The following is a 20,682-nucleotide window of genomic DNA, read 5'->3' as shown; positions in this document are numbered from 1 at the left end:
TGCGTAAACTGCTTTACCTGTGAATAGGCTCAGCACTGAGATAGGCTGCCACACACTCAGAACAAAAGCTGTGCTGGTCAGACAAATAATGACATACCCAGACCAATGTGAAAATAAGCAGCTGGCTGACATCGGAAAATGCTCATTATTTTTTCAATTAAGGAGAGTTTGTCACAACTAAAGAACTATCTGATATGAGTTAATGCTGCTTAAATTAGTATCAGCTCAAAGCTTTGCCCTTTTTTTTTCTTTTTTTTTTTTACAACTACAGCAAACATTTTTACTTTGCATTTTCAATCTTAAAAGTCTACATCTAACTAAAATGCAAATAGAAGCAAACCATTTCCCAAATAAAACTTTTTTAAAGCTATCTTGCCCTTATGTTTAGTGGATACATGTAAGCCTATGAAATCCTGCTCATTTACATCTGACTTTTAAAAGAGGATGATTGATCCTTTCAGATAAACAACCGAGTGGAATCTGCTGCCCCCTAGTTGTAATGATAAGGCCCAGCATGGCTGTGCTAGAGTCTTGATAACATGTCTAATCAGTTACAGAGAGGTAGCAATAAATCAGTTCAAGTTAAAGCCAAATAAAGAAGCAAATTATGGTTGAATTTTTTTTCCAACTTTTATTGAAAGGAATTGTGTTTCCTTCGGTTATCTAAAAAAAGTTTGATTCCACTTTGCCATCACTGGAACATCACAAGGCCAAAACTGAGCTGTGTGCCAAAATCAAAAGTTGAATTAAAAATTTTGTACAGTATAATGGTCAGTCTTTAAAAATAAAAACTGCTGACAAACAAACAAACAAGAACACTCGGGTGTACATACTGTACGTATGTCTGTGTGAGTGTGTGTGTGTGTGTGTGTGCATGTATGCTTGTCTTCTGTACAGAGATCAACGCATCTAGAATCTGTCAAGACGCCCTCAGAAATGTGGACACGTAGGTTTACTCCATAGGACCACCTGTTTAAGATTACATTCTTGTTGGGTTCAGTGTGTGTTTTCGTTTAGTTTATCGAATCCTCTTCTGTTGGCGTGCGCGGTAGATGTCGTGTATGGGCGGAGCCACAGCTCCTTTGTCATCCTCCTCGTCAGAGTCAGCGTTAGGCCTCTTGAGTGACTTGGCAATAGCATGGTTCTCCATGGATCCATTGCCCTCCCCTCCTGCATCGGGCTGTCTACCAGTGATCAGCTCTACAGCAGCATCGACAGCTAACGAGACAGAAAATACATCAGTAACATGTCAGATAGGGGGCTGAACAATTGTATGACACACTAGAACGCATTTTATCTGACAGCTGTCAAGATATTTTACCCTGTTCCAAAGTGTTGGTCACATGACCGACTGACTGACATTTCCATCACCAGAGCCACGTGGCTAAAAATAGAAATGGTCTGGATTCATCTAAAGTGCTGACAAAAACAACTTACTCTCAGGAAGTGTGCATCTCCTGAATGTTTCCATAAGCTCATCCACTTGAACAAAGGGACCCTGCAGCGAGAAACAATCAGACTCTTTGCATTCAAGTAGAAACAAAAAAAGGCTGCTTTCGTCTTTTATTCCTTAGCAGTGAATATGAGCTTTATAGTATTAAGCTGCTGCTGCTACTACTCACAGTGAAGCACGTAGGTGGAGGGAGCAGCTTCATTAGGACAACAGCAGCTGGGGGGACTGGGAAAACTCCACCAGGGACAGGGTGCAAACCTGGAGCTGTGGGGAGGAACACAAGAGGCTACATCAAAGATGGATCATTTCATGTAGTAAGTAAATATAGAAAAGAAGAGATTTGTTACAACATCCAGTGGACTTGGGAGAAGACCAGATATGGGCTACGTACGGGCGAGGTGACGTGGCTGGAAGGGGATCATCTGATTGGTGTCAGGTTTGGGGTACTCAGGTTTACGGTCAGCTTCATCCTTTAGTGCAGGTGTAGAGGGCGCCACCACAGTCTCTGGGAGCAGCGCTGCCAGTTTGGCACGAGACACGTCCTACGAACACACAGGAGAAACTGTTTGAATATCAGCTGAGCGAAAAGCCAGATCTGTATAACCGTTGTGTCATCTTTAAAGGGCAACATACACACCTTGTATCCAAGGGCCTTGAGCTCACTAGCCGAGCAGGGATACAGGTCCATGAACTTGTACCTATCTACTAGCAAGGCTGTTTCTTTGCCTTCGTACTCATCCTTGAAGGCAGTGAATCGCCTGCGCTCCACTTTCAGAATACTGGCCAGGTCTCCTATGTTGCTCTCAAAAGCTAGGAACCGAGCCCAGATCTCGCTGAACAATGAATGAAAACCAAAAATCAGCAAACATCTTTAAGAAATATCGATTATTACATCAGTTGCATACATAACCCAACTTAATTAATACGTTACCCTGACTTTTCAGGTGACAAGCTTCCTGAGGTGAGGACACGTTCAAACAGAACCCTGGTGTTGTTGTCCTCTGGAGAGAGAAGAAGAAGAAGAAGAAAAAAAAAGAGGGTTATGCATTTATCTTCCATTACTATGACAATAATGGAACATCTTTCATCTTCTAACAGCTGATATCAGGACATCACTGCTTCCTCGGTATCAACTGATTCAGCAATAGTATCAAAACATCTCCACTCACATTAATGGATTAGTAGTAAAGAACGTATTTCACACATTTTTGTGCAATTATACATAACCCACCGTTAAGGTGTGAGAGGTAATCAATGTATGCCAGTATGTACTCTGGAATGTCGCCATATTTCTTTAAACCAAGCTCGAAAATCTTGAAAGCCACCGATTTATCCTGTGTGGAAAGATGGAGAGAGAGAAAAAAAATAGACGTTTGTGAGATTGATTTTAGTCACACCGTACACATACCAAATATGTGATTATGAGCATTTACCTTACTGCAGTAGTACTCCATCAACGCTGCCGTCACATACACATGGTGACGTGTGCGTAGATCCTCTCGGGCCTTTTTGAAGATGGTGCGACCAGATTTGATCCCCTCTGCCCTCCTGGCAAACTTCATGTACTGAATGTAGACCAGCGTGGGGTCAATGTCCTCAATGGCCAGCAGCTTATTATAGATGCTGTGGACCTTCTCGTATTTCATGCGACTCTGCGAGGAAAGCAAAAGATACATGTTGATGAGTGGCTGCGTCTCTTGGCCTATTGATTACAATTTGTGCTGAGTAAGCAACTGGGCGCTCACTTCTTCATAGTCAGCAAATGAAAAATACAGAAGCATGTTCTTCTTCAGAAGAGTCCCAATGGCACGTTCATAGATGTTCGCTGCCTCATCACTAAACAGCTTGGAGTTATTCATATCCTGACAGAACAGAAAACATTTTAAGAATTATAGGAGAGCTCAAGCGTGGCTTCTCTGAAAAATACTCAACATGTGTCTGAAAGGTTTTATCTCTTACCCCTTTCTCTGCTAGCAGTTTGCTGGACTGCTCCAGGTACTGTGCTGCCTCATACCATACGTCTGGATGGTGGCCAAGCACCAGCAGGCACTGCTCATAGGCAAACATCACTGCAGCACAGAACACAGCAGCAATTAACTACCACGTCTGGTCTTCATTAAATCCAGAATCAATGAATCGAAACCACGAGTGGGGAGAAAAGTGTCAATGTCGCCCTCTAGTGGCTGCGTTCCTACAGGATTTACTGGATTTTCTGGAATCACAGGCCTTTTGGATGCACATATAATTTACAAATTTTAACACAATATATTGTGTTGTGTTAAAATTTGACCACAAAATCACAGTCCACAAAAAGTCACCTCTCTTTGTGATGAGGGTCTGGTCTTCTGTGCGCAATGGGTTGCTTTTTTCCCACTGGATGTACTTCTTCCACATTTCCACTTGCTGGGCTTCCTGAGGAGAGTTCTGGGGTGGTACTGAGGGCGCGTTCCTGTCCAACCCCTTCATCACAGTCTCATACTCCTGAATTACACAAACCATACAACAATCAGTATATATAATCAGTTTACAAAGACTTTTCAATATATATAGCACAAGGTTCAAAACAGGCCTGTACATATTTATGACGACTTGTTCAATTACCTTTGCCACTCTCCTGGCGTTCATGTAGTCCCTACTTCGATCCTCAATCATCTTTTTGGCCAAATGCACATTGATTCCCTGTTCATGAAATAGACAAGTCAGTCTTTAACAGCTAAAACCCCCTATGTGCACACATACACAGGTAGACAGATAGAGGCCAGAGGCCTGGGTGGGTCACTCACCTCCTCATATTTGCTATAATCTCTCCAGAGCTGCTCAATGTTGATCATGGGGTTCACACAGCCTCTCTGGTACACCCTCCGTACTGCAGTGATCCGTTGGTTCTCTGCATATGAGCCCACAGCCTCTCTAATGGAGCACAAAACAAATATGACGTTTAAGAGGTTGCTAATGCAGTTTATAAAGTCTCCCAATATTACAGGAAAAAAGAAACTTACACTCCTTTGAGGAAGTTGATGTAGTCCACCCAAATCTGGTAGAGGAGATGAATAGCTGTTAGGTGACAGTAGTTCATAGAAACTCACACACAGTTACAAATAAATGGTTCAGATATATGTACCTGATAAGACATAATTTCCATTCCAATTTTATCCAGCGCAAAGTCATACGCCTGGGCCATCTTCTCTCTGAGGATGAGAAAATAAATCTATTCAGTAACATGTGAATTTTACAGTACAGCATGACAATATGTGAACATGCTTAACCTCACAGTGTGGCATGCTCTCTTACTTGTAGCTAGGCAGCTTCCCTTTGGTCTCTCGAACATATGAGAGGTAGCATTTCCACAGGTCAATGTGCAAGACTTTCATTAGGCATCTCTGAAACAACTACATCAGCGAAAATACAGAAAGATAAAATATCTGGAACAGATACAAACTGACATTTTAAATTACTGTACAAAATATAATAATATATACTGTATAAATTCCACAAGACGACCATCCTTCTAAAGTGTTTCATTGATTTGGTTTTATTAACCCATGCTCAAACTAGCAGGCTGATCATTAGTGGCATATCCTATGTAGGAGGATTACTCAGAAAAGCGGTTTTTACTTTAGCCCATGTGCCAGACTGGAGGGGGGGGTCCAGATTTTACTCAGCACAGTGCAGGGCACTTCAGATATCCTGCTTCATTAGACAGGCCTCAGATGTGGCCTACATTTCAGTGAGCTCCTCCAAAAACTCAAACGAATATGAAGCTGACGGGATACAAATGTGTTGATGACATTCAGGCGCTCACATTATTTATTAAAAGTAGAAAACAAGGTGGAACCAACAAAGACAAAAATAACAAATATTCATTTTATAATCTGATAACAAAGCCAGTACAAATTACAGAATGTACAAAATAACAGCTATGGCTGCAAGCCAGTAATGCAGGCAAATCAAGTTACACTTCAAAGAACTCCATTAAAAAAAATTTTTTTTTTTTAAAGTTCTCCCATCTGCACACATTTTGTGCGGGTTCCAAAATGCCATGCCTTGCACATTTGTTTTAGATGCCTTATTATACAATAATGCCTTAAATGGACATTATACATACACAGCTATCAAAATAATACACTAGTCACCTTTCATGATGTGTGATGGACACTTACCTTTTCTACTTTGTCATAGTTTTTAGCCTTGATCTGGAAATAAGAATGTAAATGTTAATGTTAATTCATGTCTCCTATTTTTATGGCTTGAAGGAAACATGCATTCATGCAAATATAATCACTCACACACGGGGAAGATCAACAAAGTGAAATTCACACAAGAAATTCCTTTTAAAAAGGGGTTTATTTTCTATCTATATTGCACCACATAACCCAGAAAAACACCAGTGACCACGGGTTACAGAAAAAAAATCCTGACAAAAAGTTCAGAATGCAGATTTTAAATACTAACTTTAACAAAGATACTGAAAAAGGTGGTCAGAATTTGAGAAATACAGTATTTGATGTTTTTCAAAAAAAGACCGTCGGTGTGCTCCCTTGGTAAACATGGTTGCACTGTATGGTCTGAGTTGAGGCAACAGTCTCCAAGCACCCTCTGGTACAGACAGGAAGTGCTGTTTCTGTGGTATTCGCACCCCGGGCCCATCCCATTATGTTTACATGAATGTGCTCTACTAAGTAAAAAAGCAAAAGTAAACTAGCCTGGAAAAAACAAAGTAATAGTGTCATGGGGTCTTTACCTGCTTTGTAAACTGAGAAGGTGCAGTGCACTGATGTAAGAGAGTCAATAATTACAAAGAGACGCATTCCATATACTGTGATCGCAACATCCCTGGTTGGATCCCCTCTCTCTCCTTTTGCATCCTGTCACCTCTCAACTGTCTGCGATTGATCAAAGGCCCACAATCATACCTTTAAAACATCTTTCTCCACCCTGGCATGTACAAATGGTACCCAACATCCAAAAGAAAAATTCAACATTCCAAGATGAAAAGTTCATTTTAGTAATTTGCAATTAATGAACGAAGCAATGCAATTCAAAACGGCCGAATGAATCTCTCATACAACACATGAAAAATTTTGTACGACCTCAACACTTGACACCTACAAAAGTATATTTTCTAAGAAAATTATTTCTTAAAGCTGGATCTTTGTTTAACAATGCAGTAAAAGCCAACTGATGTCAAGAGTGCCTTCAGGGTACTTTCCCCCCAAAAAAGACTGACCTACATTATTTTTCCATGTCATTCCAGGCACTGCACACTGACACATTAAGCTTTTTCCTTCATTACAAAACAGAGACAAGAGGCATGGTATTTGGAACATGCATCTACTGATGTTTATTTTTAGCCAAGAGGTCAGTTCATTCACCTGCAAAACATCACATAATGCCCCAGATATACAATCTGGAGTATGACATTTTGAAACAATTCAATTAGGCTTTCTCGGGATAACCAAGACTTTGTATGGCTAAATGGACATTTTTCAGTGTGTAAAACATTTGGTTACAATAAGCCTTTACAGCAACATATGTGAATCCTGGAAGTGTTTCCTTATGCTACCCTGAAGTAGATCAGCTACATAATGCACATGAGTTAAGACTGCAATAATGGTATAATATGCTGGTGAGATGGTTACAGATGTTTCTAGAGGTAAACATTACAACACCTCATCTAGCTGCTTTAAGGGATGAGCATGTTACATAAACCGCCTCATGAAGCACAACTCTGCTAAAGATCACTGCTAGAAACACTCTGCAACACACCTATATGATCCTTTAACCACACCATTAACTTACTTTAATATGAGAAAAGAAAGGTCAGCAAAATAAAGTTAGATAACATTTAAACAAATGCAGGATGTAGGAGGCAGAAAAAGATTTGTGAAACAGCATAATTCCTATCAGGAAAATAAAGCATGACATCTTTGCTATTTGTCAAATACGACTGCATGGAAAATTTCTCTGGCCAAATCAATTTCCTTAAAGACGGAATGGAAACAGCCACACTGTATCAAAATTATGATGAATTTTGTCCACATGGGGATGGAATATTCACAGGCCCAGTAAATGCACATTACTGGCTGATATTATCTTTCTACATTGCACAATTAAAAAGTGTGAAATTGTGCACTATTTCTACAATCCAGCTGTGAAAGCAGAGTAACTGGACTGCATTTGGTGACAGCTTTTAGATCATTTATGCCGTATAAATTATGATGCTGATTTGAGCTATGCAAGATTTTTATTTTTTAGTTCCTCCTGATTTCTCGCTCAAGATAAACAATACATTTTTTCTCTGTCATGGCGTACACTGCCCAATGAAAGGGTTTTTAGAAAGCATGACAAAAAAAGTATCCTGAAATAGTCTCAAAGACCAACAGACTGGGAAAGTTTGCCTCAATATGCTCTTCTCACAAGTCACATCTTTACTGCATGTTGTTTTTAACAATCATGTTATGGGGGCCAAAAATATAATTCAACAATTAAGTCCTGCATTGTGTCAGACCTTTGCTGATCAAGTTTATAATACTCAACTAGGCATTTCTGTGAATGTAATGTGTGGATAATCCTGACTGAGCTGGACTCTCTAAAAGAGGAGAGTAATGAATACTACCAATACTTGGTGTGATTTGCCTGGTGTGCAACTTTTACAAATGAGGTCCACGTAAAATCTTGACAACCAGACTCTCTCACGAGAATACACAATAAGAGCAGAATATGGAGCCTTTCACGCAAGTAGGTTTTGTAAGGTAATGGTGGTTTCCACCTTTGATCAGTTAAGGTATAGTCCTAACCTACAAGTAATAATGTAGGGTGTGGGAATAAGAACTCATCCACATACTTACCGAATTAGGTAGGTGTATTTATACTATGAAAAGCAAATGAGTTGTAAGCTATTAAAACCAACAAATTGATTAAAAATCTAAATTGTGTAATTGTCTGCTTTTTCTCCAATAAATAAATAAAAATGTCACACTAATTGTTAGTGTTATATGTTTTGGACTGAAGATTGCAGTTTGGAATTTAGTAATAATAATAATAAATAGGTCAATAGAAATTGGCTGAAAATAAATTATATCTTCAAAATAAACATTTCTTCATTTTACTTTAAAGGGACTGGACTATTTGCAGTATAATGTAATTTGCTTATCTTCCCCTTAAAACATTTTATTTTCAAAAGGGTTTTCTGAGTGAGTGATTTCTATTTGGCAGGAATCTAAAAAAGGAAAGCCTAAAAGGGACTTAACTTGGTGCTAATATCTAATGTGTCTACTATAAATGAACTTGTCAGTAACATTGTCCCCATACTCCAGACGCTTTAGGTAATTACCCACCTTCCAACAATCACAGTCCAAAGCTGCACCTGTGTAAGATTAAAATTTATGTCCAGGAATTTACACATATTGGGCACAAATACATATGTAAATCTCAGGGTAATTAAGCTTGTTTCTAAGGGAATAAAAATATGAAATCTGGGTCACCTATAAGAGAAATGAACTTGCCTGCCACAAAAATGTTTTGGTGATGTTAGGATGTCTAGATCTACTCAATTTTATTTTCTGATGTTCTGCATATACCATTTGTAGAAACAGCTCTGCTCTAGCTTTCTTTAGGTTGTTGCTGGCTGTCATCTTTGCCCGAGCGGGCAATATATTAGTAGTGTGGAGCACCTTGTGCTTTGCTGGCACAAGTACAGTTAGTGCCATCTGTAGGCTAGGGTAAATTATTAAGGACTGTTCCTAAGAGGCTTAGATCATTTGGAAAAGGAAGCATTGTGTCCCCCCCCATTTCATTACATATGTGAAATATCACACCAGGCCTTTCTTGTGCTGGGTAATCAAAGTGAGTGAAGACAGGAGGTGAGAGGAATAGGGGAGGGCCAGAGGGTAGCTTCACCCAGGGGAGCAACTCCACAACAACAAACCACAACAATCTCAACATAGAGCAACAGAGATCATTTTCCAGAACTACACACTGGACTTTAAACTAAGAAGCTAAATTCTGATGCTTGATAATGCTGTGCAGCTTTGTGCAAGCAATGTTTTTTTTAACACCAGCTGCAGTAGTCATCTGCACAGGTGGAGGGCATCAGAAAGTGCACTTCACCGGGTTAGCACAAATGATTATGTGCAAGGGGAAATGAATCATCCAATCAGTAGCTGATTGCATTAATAGCAAAGCATGTTGATGGCATCAAGGCAAATGGGTCACTGGTCATATATTCAGGAGGAGTGGGGGAGTCTCAAGGGGAAAAAAATGGGCCACACAATCAAAATATTTGTTTATAAAATTACCCGAAAGAAATGACACAGGAGGCAATAAATTGACACGACAAGTGAATAAAAGGCTAATGCACTCCAATACCATTAAAATAGTTTTAATACTGTTGCAGACCAAACATGCAACAAATGCACTTTACCCCATTTAAATACGACGCAGAGAATATGTTTGCTGGTTGTTGTTTTTTTAAATCCTGGGAACATAAAAAAAATTCTGAAAAAGAAATGGTTAGAGCTAAATTCCCCTTTGTTTACGTTTAAAGGCACAATTCTTAATGAGTCTAGCTAGAGCCTGAAATCGAGATCTTCTTTCATCATCCTAAAGCTAGGTTAAATCCAGGTCCATTGTGTAGGATGTTCTTATGCAGGTAAATGCTTTCAACTGTCAAAATGTCTTTATTTGTTGCTGTTGACCATTGATAATATACTTGCAACGTAAACAGGCTAGTAGCAAAGTAGTCAGGCCTAGTGATTCAAAACAAGAATTGTGACTTTAAACTTCACTGAACTAAGAGACATTTTGTTTGTGTGAAAATCACATTGTTGATCATGTTAGGAAAATCCTCAGCCATGCACACTAAAAAAAAGAAAATGTATTAACCTCTGCTTCAATGAATAGTTTCCAGAATCTGCCAGAACTCGGGAACTGCGTGACAAGTCGCTCATAAGTCTTCCTTGCTTTATCTATGGGTTGGTTCTAAAGAAGGAGAATGCATTTACATTCCACACTATTTGACATATGAAGAAGCAATCATGTGGGGGGAAAAAGATGAAATGGTTTTGTATTGTAACAGTCTATAACTCCTAATCCCATATCACCACCAACCCCCCCTCCCCACCCATATTCCCAGTTTGCTTAACCCGAGGAATGCAACTCTGTGTCACTAAACCTGTGCTTCTCGAATCAGAATGCTCCATGCGTCAAGGTCATATGGGTTTTCTTCCAACTTCTTTTCTGCCTTCTTCACCTTCTCTGGAATATACTCTGCCGCAGCCTGCAAGACAACACAAAAGGCACAGGACAAAATGGTTATGCTGCTGAATGGACTTGCAGTGCACTGTGGTGACAACTCTAGGGGCCCACGGCATACATAAGACTAAATACAGGCTCATAATATTGGGATGAGTTAAGTACCGATTAATGGGGCCCTGCATGCTTGGGTACGCTCCTGTAGCATGCGATAGAACTATCAGAAACAACAGCCTTGCGAATATTTGATAGGTAAATCAAGTTACAATCACTCTACACCGTGTTTGTACGCTAGCTAACGTTAGCTATGTCTTTCTAAGTGACACGAGAGACGTTTCAAGCACCGAGAAAACTACTATCTATGGCGAGGACTAACGTAATCGTACGTTAATAACATCACATGCATGTTAACTTGTTAAGTTCGTTTAGCCCGTTATCGCTGGACAACTAACGGTAAGTAGCGACAATGCTACACTTAGTTAGCTAACGTTAGGCAACATGGCGTAACGTTACAACAGGTGAAACTTGCAATTTTACGACAAAACGCTAAACTGTCTGTGTAATTGTGTATTCTAGCTAATGTGGACGTATAAAAACTAACAATAGAATGCACATACTGCCGCAGAATCGACTTGCTAACATTATCCAAGAATAATACACAAGCTAAGTTATGCTAGCGTTTCGGTAAGGGTTAGCTTCGAACTACATATAGCTAACGTTACCTGGTCGGCTGTTCCCTCGGTGGACATGGCTGAAAGGGTGATCTAGGTGCTAAATGTTATATCAGTTGCATTAACGCTCAAATAATAACGTGATGGCAATTTTTTAAAAACGACTAAGCAATCGGCATAGCTTCAAATGGGTCGAACACACTGGCCTAAAGCATAAAGCTGCTCAACGGTTGGCCACTGTCTCAAAATGGCGTGAAACTTGTGTTCCGCTCCGCCCTCAGCAGCAACAACAATAACACTTCCGCCGCGAATCCTTCAAAATAAAACGTGACCTAACCTGATATGGATCCAACGTGTAAAAACGTATGTGTGACTGCGCAAATTAAATGTTGCAATATGTAATCACGCTATTTCTTGCAGTCAGAAAGGAATGGATAAGTGGTATGTGTGGAGGCCTATGGTTGAATGCGAGGCATATATTGTAGCATTTGCCTGCAATAGACTTTAGTCGCCTATTACTAATAAACAGATGATGCATAATTTTAAATGTTAGTCTATCGTGTGTGCAGCACGCCTGAGTTAAAACACTAGCAAATAATGTTTTACTATAGCGTGTAGAGCCTATGTTTATGCACGTACATTTGGGTGGTTCAAGTGCAACCGCAAATCTCTCGCTGTGATCATTAGACATATACAAACCGTCATATTTGTTCTACCCTATAACTCCAATCCCTCCACCCACTATGTAGGACTATACACAATTGTTCTGGTGACTCAAATCATAAAAACATCTAACAGCTCGTTCAGTACTGTACAATGCAGGTCATCTTGCTGGCCAGTAGGGGGAGACAAATAGTAACCACCGCTATCAATATAGCAATTGCGCGCGCTTGTGTGTGTCATCTGGCCAACAACCTGAAACAGACCAGAGCAAAAGACCATAGAGCAGTTACCTGATCACAAGTTAACAAGTGTAATTTTTTTTTCCTCACCTGCAGACAAGAACACCCATCATGAAGTGAACTAATGTGATCTTACAATAGTAATGTTTTTCTGCTATTAATTAAACTGCAGATGTTTTTACACTATTCTGAGTGTGATTGTGATTGAGTCTTGTTGAACCCAACATTTGTGGAGAAGAAAAAAACAGTTGAGTAAAATCTGGAAACCCTGACATGATTATTGGTTGATTTGAGGTTGTTAGCATATCTTTGTAGGACACTGTTAATAATATTTTCTTGTAAGAGTATTAAAGAATATTGTTTTCTAGATTTGATGGTGAATGCATGCAACATCCCTCGGCTCACCCTTGCGTCTTCCACAAGGAAAGAATGTACAAACCTTTAAAGGGCTTGTAGAGGTGTGGACTAATCCACCCCAGCTGTGTTTACTCATGAACCACCAAGTTATACAAAAGGTGTCCACACCTGCTTTCCATCTGGTGGTTTGTTGTCTGTAATTGGGGTGGGGACTGGGAGAGACATTGTATGTATTTTGGAGGATTAGATTAGAGCTGGCCTTCCCAGACACCGAGGGGTTTATGAGCAGCTTACTCTGTCAGCTGGGTGCCTCCTGACTGTCTGAGCAGTAGACTTCAGCTTGTCCTCCCCCACTAATTTGCTAACTCTGCTGTTGACATTTTGCTAAAGAAGTAAGAACATCAATTGTTATCATTACGTTCTGCCATTGCATTTTCAAATATGAAGCAAATTTCAGAAACTGATCAATGGAACCAACCTAATGATGTTGTACATCACCTAAGAATTTTACATATCAGTTATCAACACTTATCACTAGAAGCTATTTTCCTCATTCAGTTGATTACCACTCATTTATTACCACTTATTGCCATCACCGATAAAGCCTTCTCAACCCTATGGATGTGACTGCCTTCTTATCACTGTTTTTTCAATTAACTTGCAAGGGAGTAGCCTAAATAGTGAATGCTTAACAACCAAATGTACATGGTAACCGTCTCTGATCACAGCAGTTAATTCCTTTGTTACTCTAATCCTTTTAAATACACACAATATAACATTTCCATCTTTAGTCTATATGTATATACAGTATGCATCTTCTCACCAAATGTTTACTATGACGTTTCTTATGAAGATATTGTCTCCATTTTTTATCTATTTTAGTGTATTCGACATGAATGTACCACTGAATCCTGATTTTTTGGGAACTATCTGATCGGTGATCGATTACTCTGGTCTGGCCAATGCCGTCAGTTCACAAACATTTGCTTGCAGTTGCTAGAGAAAAAGGACATGTTAGAGGCAGCCAGGGCCGCGGGACCGCACGTCTAGTAGGGGTAACAGACACCCTTTCAGAGATGGGCTACTTTGCCCAAAGAGGAAGGAGACGAATTTGAACTGTGTAGCTACAACTTGGACTCGGTGGGGTGTTTCTGGACGCTCATAAGCAGGAGTTATTTAATGTTTAAAATGTGGGAGATGGTGTCGTTACCGAGAGCAAGCTCTCCCTTCCTGTCGTCTAGGACAAGATGGCAGCAATGCAGGCGAACTGTGCATGGTATGGATTTATAAGTCCATAACATGTTCAGAGAAGCCCTGGATTATACTTATAGTGACTCTATGTGAAGGTAAGTGGTTGAGTTAAGGCTGTCATTTGTGATATTAGTTTAGCGAAACATTTGAAACGATACTTTAAATGTGACGTAATACAAAGTCATAACTTAGCTAGAAACTTACAAGCTAGCGAGCTTTTGGCTGTCTATGGCTGTATAAGGTTTCAACAGTTTCAACATAAGCCTCGTACGTAGCTAATGATAGCTCTGTCAGCACATTGCGGTAATGAATTTATGGGTGGTGAATTCGTTTTATTATTCTACCAAACAGCGGTAGCGATGACGTTGGTGGTAATTATGAACGCGAGTGCACTGGACAATAACCTGTTAACGTTTATCACTTCAGTGTTGTCACGGCTACCCGTTGATTTCTTTTTAACATGTTGCCTAACTGTAGATCTTTAACTATGCGAACTATGATAGCTTTAGTAGATGTTTCTATCAGTAACCTCGCTAAATGGACAATATGGACCGAGTGACTTAACTTGTGAGTGTTGTATTACTTTATACATGTCAGCTAATAACACCTGGCTTCGTAAGTGACTCACTTCACTCAGCAAAACATTTCAAGATAACGTTAACGCTTAACCATGATGAAGGCTAGGTTAACACAAACTTTCAATTTACTATCGTTAAATCTTATCTTTTAATTTAAGGAATTATACACGCTGGATTTTACTTGGTCTGAATGTGCAATTGACAAGCGTCATTTAAGGGACCCCTTTTACATGTGATTGTCATGGGTATCATATATCAAAGTCCTTATCTGGTACAATACAGAAACGTTATGTATCTAAAGTGCGTGCTGAATTTTGTTATGTTAGTTAAGCTAGTTAATATCTTACAAGCCTCCTTCAGGGTGGAAAACTGCACCACAACTTTAAATTTTAGACAGCAGCTTAAAAAAAGTCCCTTTCCCATCCCAGACCTGCCATCTCACCTTAGCCAGTTTAGCATGTATTGAATGTCAAGTTAATCTTACTTAACGTGGCTGTAATAACGTTAATCAACTTGGTCTGTGTTGTCTTGTGGCCTACCACAATGAAGGTGGTGGTTTTGTGTTATAGAATTGTTATGGGGTTAACAATAAAAGTTGAGCTGCTAAATGAGAGTTTTGACATAACCACCAGCAAAACAAAAGTATCCTATCTGATTGTAGGCAAGATAGTTTGCGCTACCAGTTTTTCACGTGGCAGTGAACGATCACTTGGAGTTCCTGTGGTCTCACTGAAACTTGTGTTTTTTTTGTGACATGGTGAAAGTAGAAAGAGAAATTCAAGACTTGCACTGTGGCATGTAGACCTAGTTAATGTACTTTCCCTGCCCTGATTGATAGTTCTACTTCTTCTTTTGTTGCCCTGGAATTAATGAATAACTTACTGTGGGTGTTTTTTTGCTTTCCTATGCTAAGCTGAATCTAGTGGTACAGCAGACACTGAGGGAAGTTTTGGCTTATGTGGCAGAATGGGTGCTTAGTTTGATCTAGAAAGTATCATGTATCGTGGCTGCCCTTTTTGTAATTACAGTTTTCCTTACTGGACCAAAGATCACTGCAGTTTGGCTTTGTTGCCTATATTTCATGATAGGGATAGCGGAGAGATATTGGAGAGAGAGGATGACATGCCATCCCAGATCACTGCAGTTTTTACTTGAGTTTGTTTTGATTGTGTCGAACACTGCCCTAATACAAGTAATACCAAAGAGGCTATCTGCTAATGTTTACTCTCATTGGGACTAATGATCGGCCATTTAAGCAAAAATATTATTCCATAGTCACTGGGAACCATTCGACTATTCTTCAAGTACTCTGCTGATAAAGAATAGTAGCAGTGTGGTGGTGTTCATATTGTAAACAGTCTTTATTTCCTATTCTATGACCTGAGCCTCTGGCCCATCTCACAGCGCTGTAGCCGAACTGAATGTGCCACACACACATTTTAACGCCAGTAAAAAAATATATTTGTGAAGACAAGATGATAAACTATTTGAGTTTTTAAAATAATTTAAGGACTTTGAAAATTGTGACCTATCCCTATTTTTTCTGAGTTTTTTAATACCTCAAATATCATATCAATATTCATGTCAGTAGAGATGAGTTTGTATTCAAGTATTACAACCTAGTGTCTGAAAACATTTATGTAGTGAAGCTGCCACCGGTTACTATCTGTGAATACTGTGAATCTTTTGAGACAACACCGTGCATACAGTACAGAACTATAGTGCTATGTTTGTGTGATTTCCCCTTTACAGAGACACTCATGTCTGCTGTACATGTGTCACATTCCTCAGCATATCAGTAGCAAGGCCGCAAAAGCAAGGTTGTGGGCGATAATGCTAGAAGAAAGTCAGCACTGTGTGGCTAGTAAATACATTTGTAAACAGTGTTTTCCCAAACAACGAGACTTGGGAATGTGATGTCATGCTGCATTGATCTGATATACTTGGGACGGCTGGCTATCTGAATTGCACTGTGGCCAACTGAAAGACTGGTTTCCGAATAACGTCATCTTGAGGTGTGCGTACAGACATGAGGCAGTAAAACAAATTGAGATTGAGATTTTATTGAGAGAGCATGATGACAAGAAAATCTGTGTTGCATGAATCACAAAATTGGTGAGTTGAAAACGTCTAATTTCCCAAGAAGTAAACATCTGATCCCAAAAACCGTACATAAATATCTATATGCATTCAGCGATCTGGTCAGTGCCCTGGGTTTTAATAGTAGATGCTTGTGTCCAGAAACTGGTGAGAAAAATATCTGATTTAAGGTAAAACAGTTTACTCTGCTACGGTGTCGTGGCTGTTTTGATGAGAAGTGTGACAGTTGGTGTGACTCTTATGAGCAATGCTTTGCTGATCGATTCGCTTGTTGGAGCGTGTAGTATTTCAGTGTATGCAACTTGGTGACAATTGTTATGTGTTATAGAGGTAATAGACTGGTGGCTTTGAATGCAAAATGGTGTGGCGATGGGGCAGTGGATAAGACGCATGCCTTTGGTGTGAGGGTTCAACTCCCCAGTGTAACATGTCCACCAATGTGTCCCTGAGCAAGACACTTAAGTTGCTCCAGAGGCGTGTGACCTCTGACATAAATAGCAATTGTAAGTCGCTTTGGATAAAAGCGTCAGCTAAATGAATTAATTTAATGTAAAATGCATTCACTTGATGACCACAAATGCATTCACCTGCATAACAGTCAACTGTACAGTATATCGCCTGCACACAGGAGCAAATCCTACAAGGAAAATATTTATTTATTTATAGTCATAAGTTCAGTTAAATTACCATGTGATCACATTCTTTAGAAAATAGAGGGGCTTTTTATCTCATGAGCATAGAAGATCATTTTCACGAGACACAGGCAGGGCACTGTGAGTTAAGACAGCAACCCATGTTTAACGCTCAAGGGATAGCAATAGCAGGAAGCGGAGAGGAACTAAAGTAGGTGCTTTCATTTCCACTGTAACAGTCTGCACTTGGTATCATCATCTGAATTGAGCACTAGCGAAGATGCAGGGTTCAGTATTAATGCATTTTTTTCACTTGCCCAATACAAAGAAAAAAATCTTGCACGAAGTAACGGTTTACATTCCCCAATACAAATTGTTTTATTTATTAGCAGTTATCAAATCATAACAGGATAATAAAGTTAACTGTCATATTTAATCTTTATAAACAATAAAGAATATGAATCAAAACAAGAACAGTGTGTCATAGATGCGAAGCAACAAACATTCTTGCGTATCAGTATTGACATAACTTTGGTCCACTTGGTTGTTTTTATTAAATGTGCTTTACAAATAAAGTTGGAGTTGGATATCAGAAATGGTATGACAATCTCCAGAGATGGACTCGTTTACTGTAGTGAGTGCAGTGTTTCCCATACATAGGCTTTACTTGGGCGGGCCGCCCAGGTAGATTAACATCCATCTTCAAAACAGTTATTAGCAAGCATATAAGTAGCCTAGCTAATAAGGATAGCTATGTTAACTTTGGAAAACAGCCGTCGAAGTTGTATAACTGATAGTCAACAGGTGCGTTTGAGATAACTGGCTGACTTTTGCTTACTTGATAGATAGGGAAATAAAAACTGCGCCGTCAAGTCAGACACAATCTACCTCCGGTAGACTGCGTGAGCTTAGAACAATGATCAGGCCTTGCTCCCACAAGGTCTACTGATGTTTTGCAGTGCAGGTGTTGTGGCAAATGTTGCATGCCTGCCGTGAATTGCATACACCTCGCGGGAGGTAACGTTCTTTTATAGAGAGCCTAAGTCACTCACTTCCGCTTCCGGCTCATGGGACCTTATTTTGGAAAAATTATGTGCGGTAGTCAATTGCGAGAAACAACCCGTTAGAATTGAACTCTGAATTACACATATGATGTTGGTCAATTTAAAATAGAATTTTGCAAGTCAAGAAAGTCGCATTTTGTTGTAAAACAGTAAAGTTACATGTCGTTTTGTGTGAAACCGCTCAGTGAACTACATCTCTCGTCTCGCACAATATACGTCACCAACATGTTAGCGCGGTAAAGCTAGCTAATGTTCATTGCTTTCTTGCTACTAGCTAGATAATGTAGCTATGTTCCACTCAGAAATATATCTCACCTGATGTGTTTAATCCAATGACTCCTGGCACTTTTATCACATCATCCTCTCATGTAAGTGTTTTGATGTTCGCTTCAGTAACGTTAGCTTCACGTCATTGACAGAGAAAGTTACGACGTCACATATGTGACTTTTGGGTTTGTGGTCACAGTCTTATATCTCAACAGTTTTACATCAAACTACGAACTTCTTTAATTTAAAAAGTATCTTTTAAATCGACAAAGAGCATATGTGTAATTCAGGGCATAATTCAAACGGGATTAAAATATTTGTTCTCTCCTGCCATTGACTACCGTACAATATTTTTCCGAAATATGGACCCATGGTGGTCCACCAGAAGGGGACGGACTTAGGCTCTCTATACTGAGAAAAGAGGTGGATGCAAATCTCGACAGGTAGCCTACAACATCCGTTTTGCGGAATTATGCATTCACTTATTAAGGTCCTTTTTAGGACACTTTGCTGTTTATGTTGTTTGAACGTTGTTTAACGCCGCATGTTTTTGCTGAATCTCATGAAATGGTAGCCTACTTTTTACTAAGTGTAATAATATATTAACGAATCTTACCGTTCATTAAATATATGCTGATCATTTATCACTATTGATGAACCCCACAAAGAATAGTATAGCGTTTAAAAGCAGAACTTTAATGCGTTTTCATGCAATTCTCAGCAGGCATACTAAATTCGTCATTTTGCTGGTATTGCTCAGCCAAATGAATGACCTAATGTTAACATTAGCCGACCGTCTTCTAGGCTGAATAAATTTAAATGTTATTGAAATCGCAATATTGCCAAGTGAAATATCCACATCACAGGAGCTGCAATTTCAAAGGTAAAATGTATCACAACATGCTTTATAAATGGAAGCATTGTGGTGGTACAGGGATGCCCCCAACTATAAATCATATTCTCTAGACGTGAGGAATTGTGCATGTTTGGTACAGATCACAGCAAAAATCAGCTTCTCAGCTTCTCAAGTCCCAACTGCTGGAAAAGTAAAGTGGGTTGGCACTAGCAAACATGCCCCCTGTGCTTTAGACTCTTGTCTAGAAGCTGAGCAGGAAAGCTCACAGTATGTTGTTTTGTTTTTTGTTTTTTGGCTGCAAACATTTGTTAGCATTAGCTGAATTTATAGGAAGTAATGTTCATTAGATAATTACTACCTACTTGTCAGGTACAAACTTATGCTAAACTGGTGCACAACTTTGTCCTGTACACGTACTGTATATCTTCATAGTTAAATTATAACTTGAAGATATACTTGTTTGTCCTCTCTCCTATTTATGTTATTGCTGTGTCTTTGTGCACTTTTGTTTTGTCAGTCAGTATCTTTTGTTCATTGTGGACAGGTGTTTAGTGTTTATTTTCTTCACAATTTAATTTTGAGTAGGCCAGGGTCAAAAGTTCAACTGTGACCAATTACTTCCCAGCTCAAGGTTGCTGGAAAGGTTCTAAAGCTTTGAAGGTAATGCGATGCCACAGAAGGAGCCTCACGGCCGACCAGGGGAGTATCTGGCTTCAGATGGCAATCATAGCAGCAGCTGCTATTCTTTTGCCTTTTTATATCAACAAAGGCAGTCTACTTCACATCCTTGTGTCAGGCTTCTCCCGACCATTAAGTGATTCTTTTTGTGTAGCCAGGGAAATTAACTGATGCCAAAGTTAAGTTTTGTTTTAAATGAAATGTTCTGTGTTGTATTACACTAAGATGGTATTCAAATCTAGACATCTTGATTGCTGAGTTAGTGAGAGTGGTCCAAGTGCATGCTCCGTCTATCTAGGGACTCTGGCACCAGACAGCATGCTCTCCATCTCCAGACCAGCCAATTAACATCTCCATTCCCCAGCTACTGAGATGAAACTGATCGTATTAAGTGTAGTATTTCGTGTGGATGGCATGAAAAATACTTTGGCTCTGCCATATCTAAAAAATTTAAGGTTAATGAACATTTCTTCAACTTGCCTTTTATGCTTTATTCTGTTATCAATCTCTATTAGCAAGCGCATACTTGAAAATGCATACAACACAGCTCTTGGGCCCCCATATGGTGTGGCTATAGTTGTGCCGTGTAGTTAAGTTTTTACTTTGTTAATTGCGTTGTTA

At 39.5% G+C, this 20,682-nt stretch overlaps 2 protein-coding genes across 4 annotated transcripts in view; one reads left to right on the top strand and one right to left on the bottom strand.

Annotated features, from left to right (window-relative positions):
• Positions 1–605: 605 nt before the first annotated feature.
• On the bottom strand, positions 606–11,640 carry cstf3 (cleavage stimulation factor, 3' pre-RNA, subunit 3). Of its 2 annotated transcripts, none has more exons than XM_038701312.1 (20): positions 11,428–11,640; positions 10,626–10,730; positions 10,337–10,432; positions 5,614–5,646; positions 4,745–4,842; positions 4,575–4,641; positions 4,453–4,487; positions 4,237–4,363; positions 4,055–4,132; positions 3,772–3,934; positions 3,413–3,522; positions 3,199–3,315; positions 2,887–3,105; positions 2,685–2,787; positions 2,385–2,454; positions 2,091–2,286; positions 1,845–1,995; positions 1,623–1,717; positions 1,438–1,498; positions 606–1,218 (listed from the first exon to the last, which is right to left on the bottom strand). In XM_038701312.1, the coding sequence occupies exons 1-20, from the start codon at positions 11,452–11,454 to the stop codon at positions 1,019–1,021; spliced, it is 2,151 nt and encodes a 716-aa protein (XP_038557240.1). In that variant the 5' UTR covers positions 11,455–11,640; the 3' UTR covers positions 606–1,018. The 2 variants fall into 2 exon arrangements, with proteins under 2 accessions (XP_038557240.1, XP_038557242.1); XM_038701314.1 differs by having other exon boundaries at positions 2,391–2,454.
• A 1,987-nt stretch (positions 11,641–13,627) lies between these two features.
• hipk3b (homeodomain interacting protein kinase 3b) overlaps positions 13,628–20,682 on the top strand; it is a 40,136-nt gene continuing 33,081 nt past the window's right edge. For both annotated transcript variants that reach the window (XM_038700486.1, XM_038700485.1), the window contains exon 1: positions 13,628–13,981. In XM_038700486.1, the coding sequence (XP_038556414.1) occupies positions 13,909–13,981 (73 nt within the window). In that variant the 5' untranslated portion in view covers positions 13,628–13,908. The remainder of the gene's footprint in view (positions 13,982–20,682) is intronic.

This window comes from Micropterus salmoides, unplaced genomic scaffold, assembly GCF_014851395.1.
Source record: "Micropterus salmoides isolate LMB-PRFRI ecotype aquatic unplaced genomic scaffold, ASM1485139v1 Ms_hic_scaffold_6, whole genome shotgun sequence".
NCBI lineage: Eukaryota > Metazoa > Chordata > Actinopteri > Centrarchiformes > Centrarchidae > Micropterus > Micropterus salmoides.
Note: the sequence above shows the minus strand (reverse complement) of the source record. Positions and strands in the feature narration are given on the sequence as shown.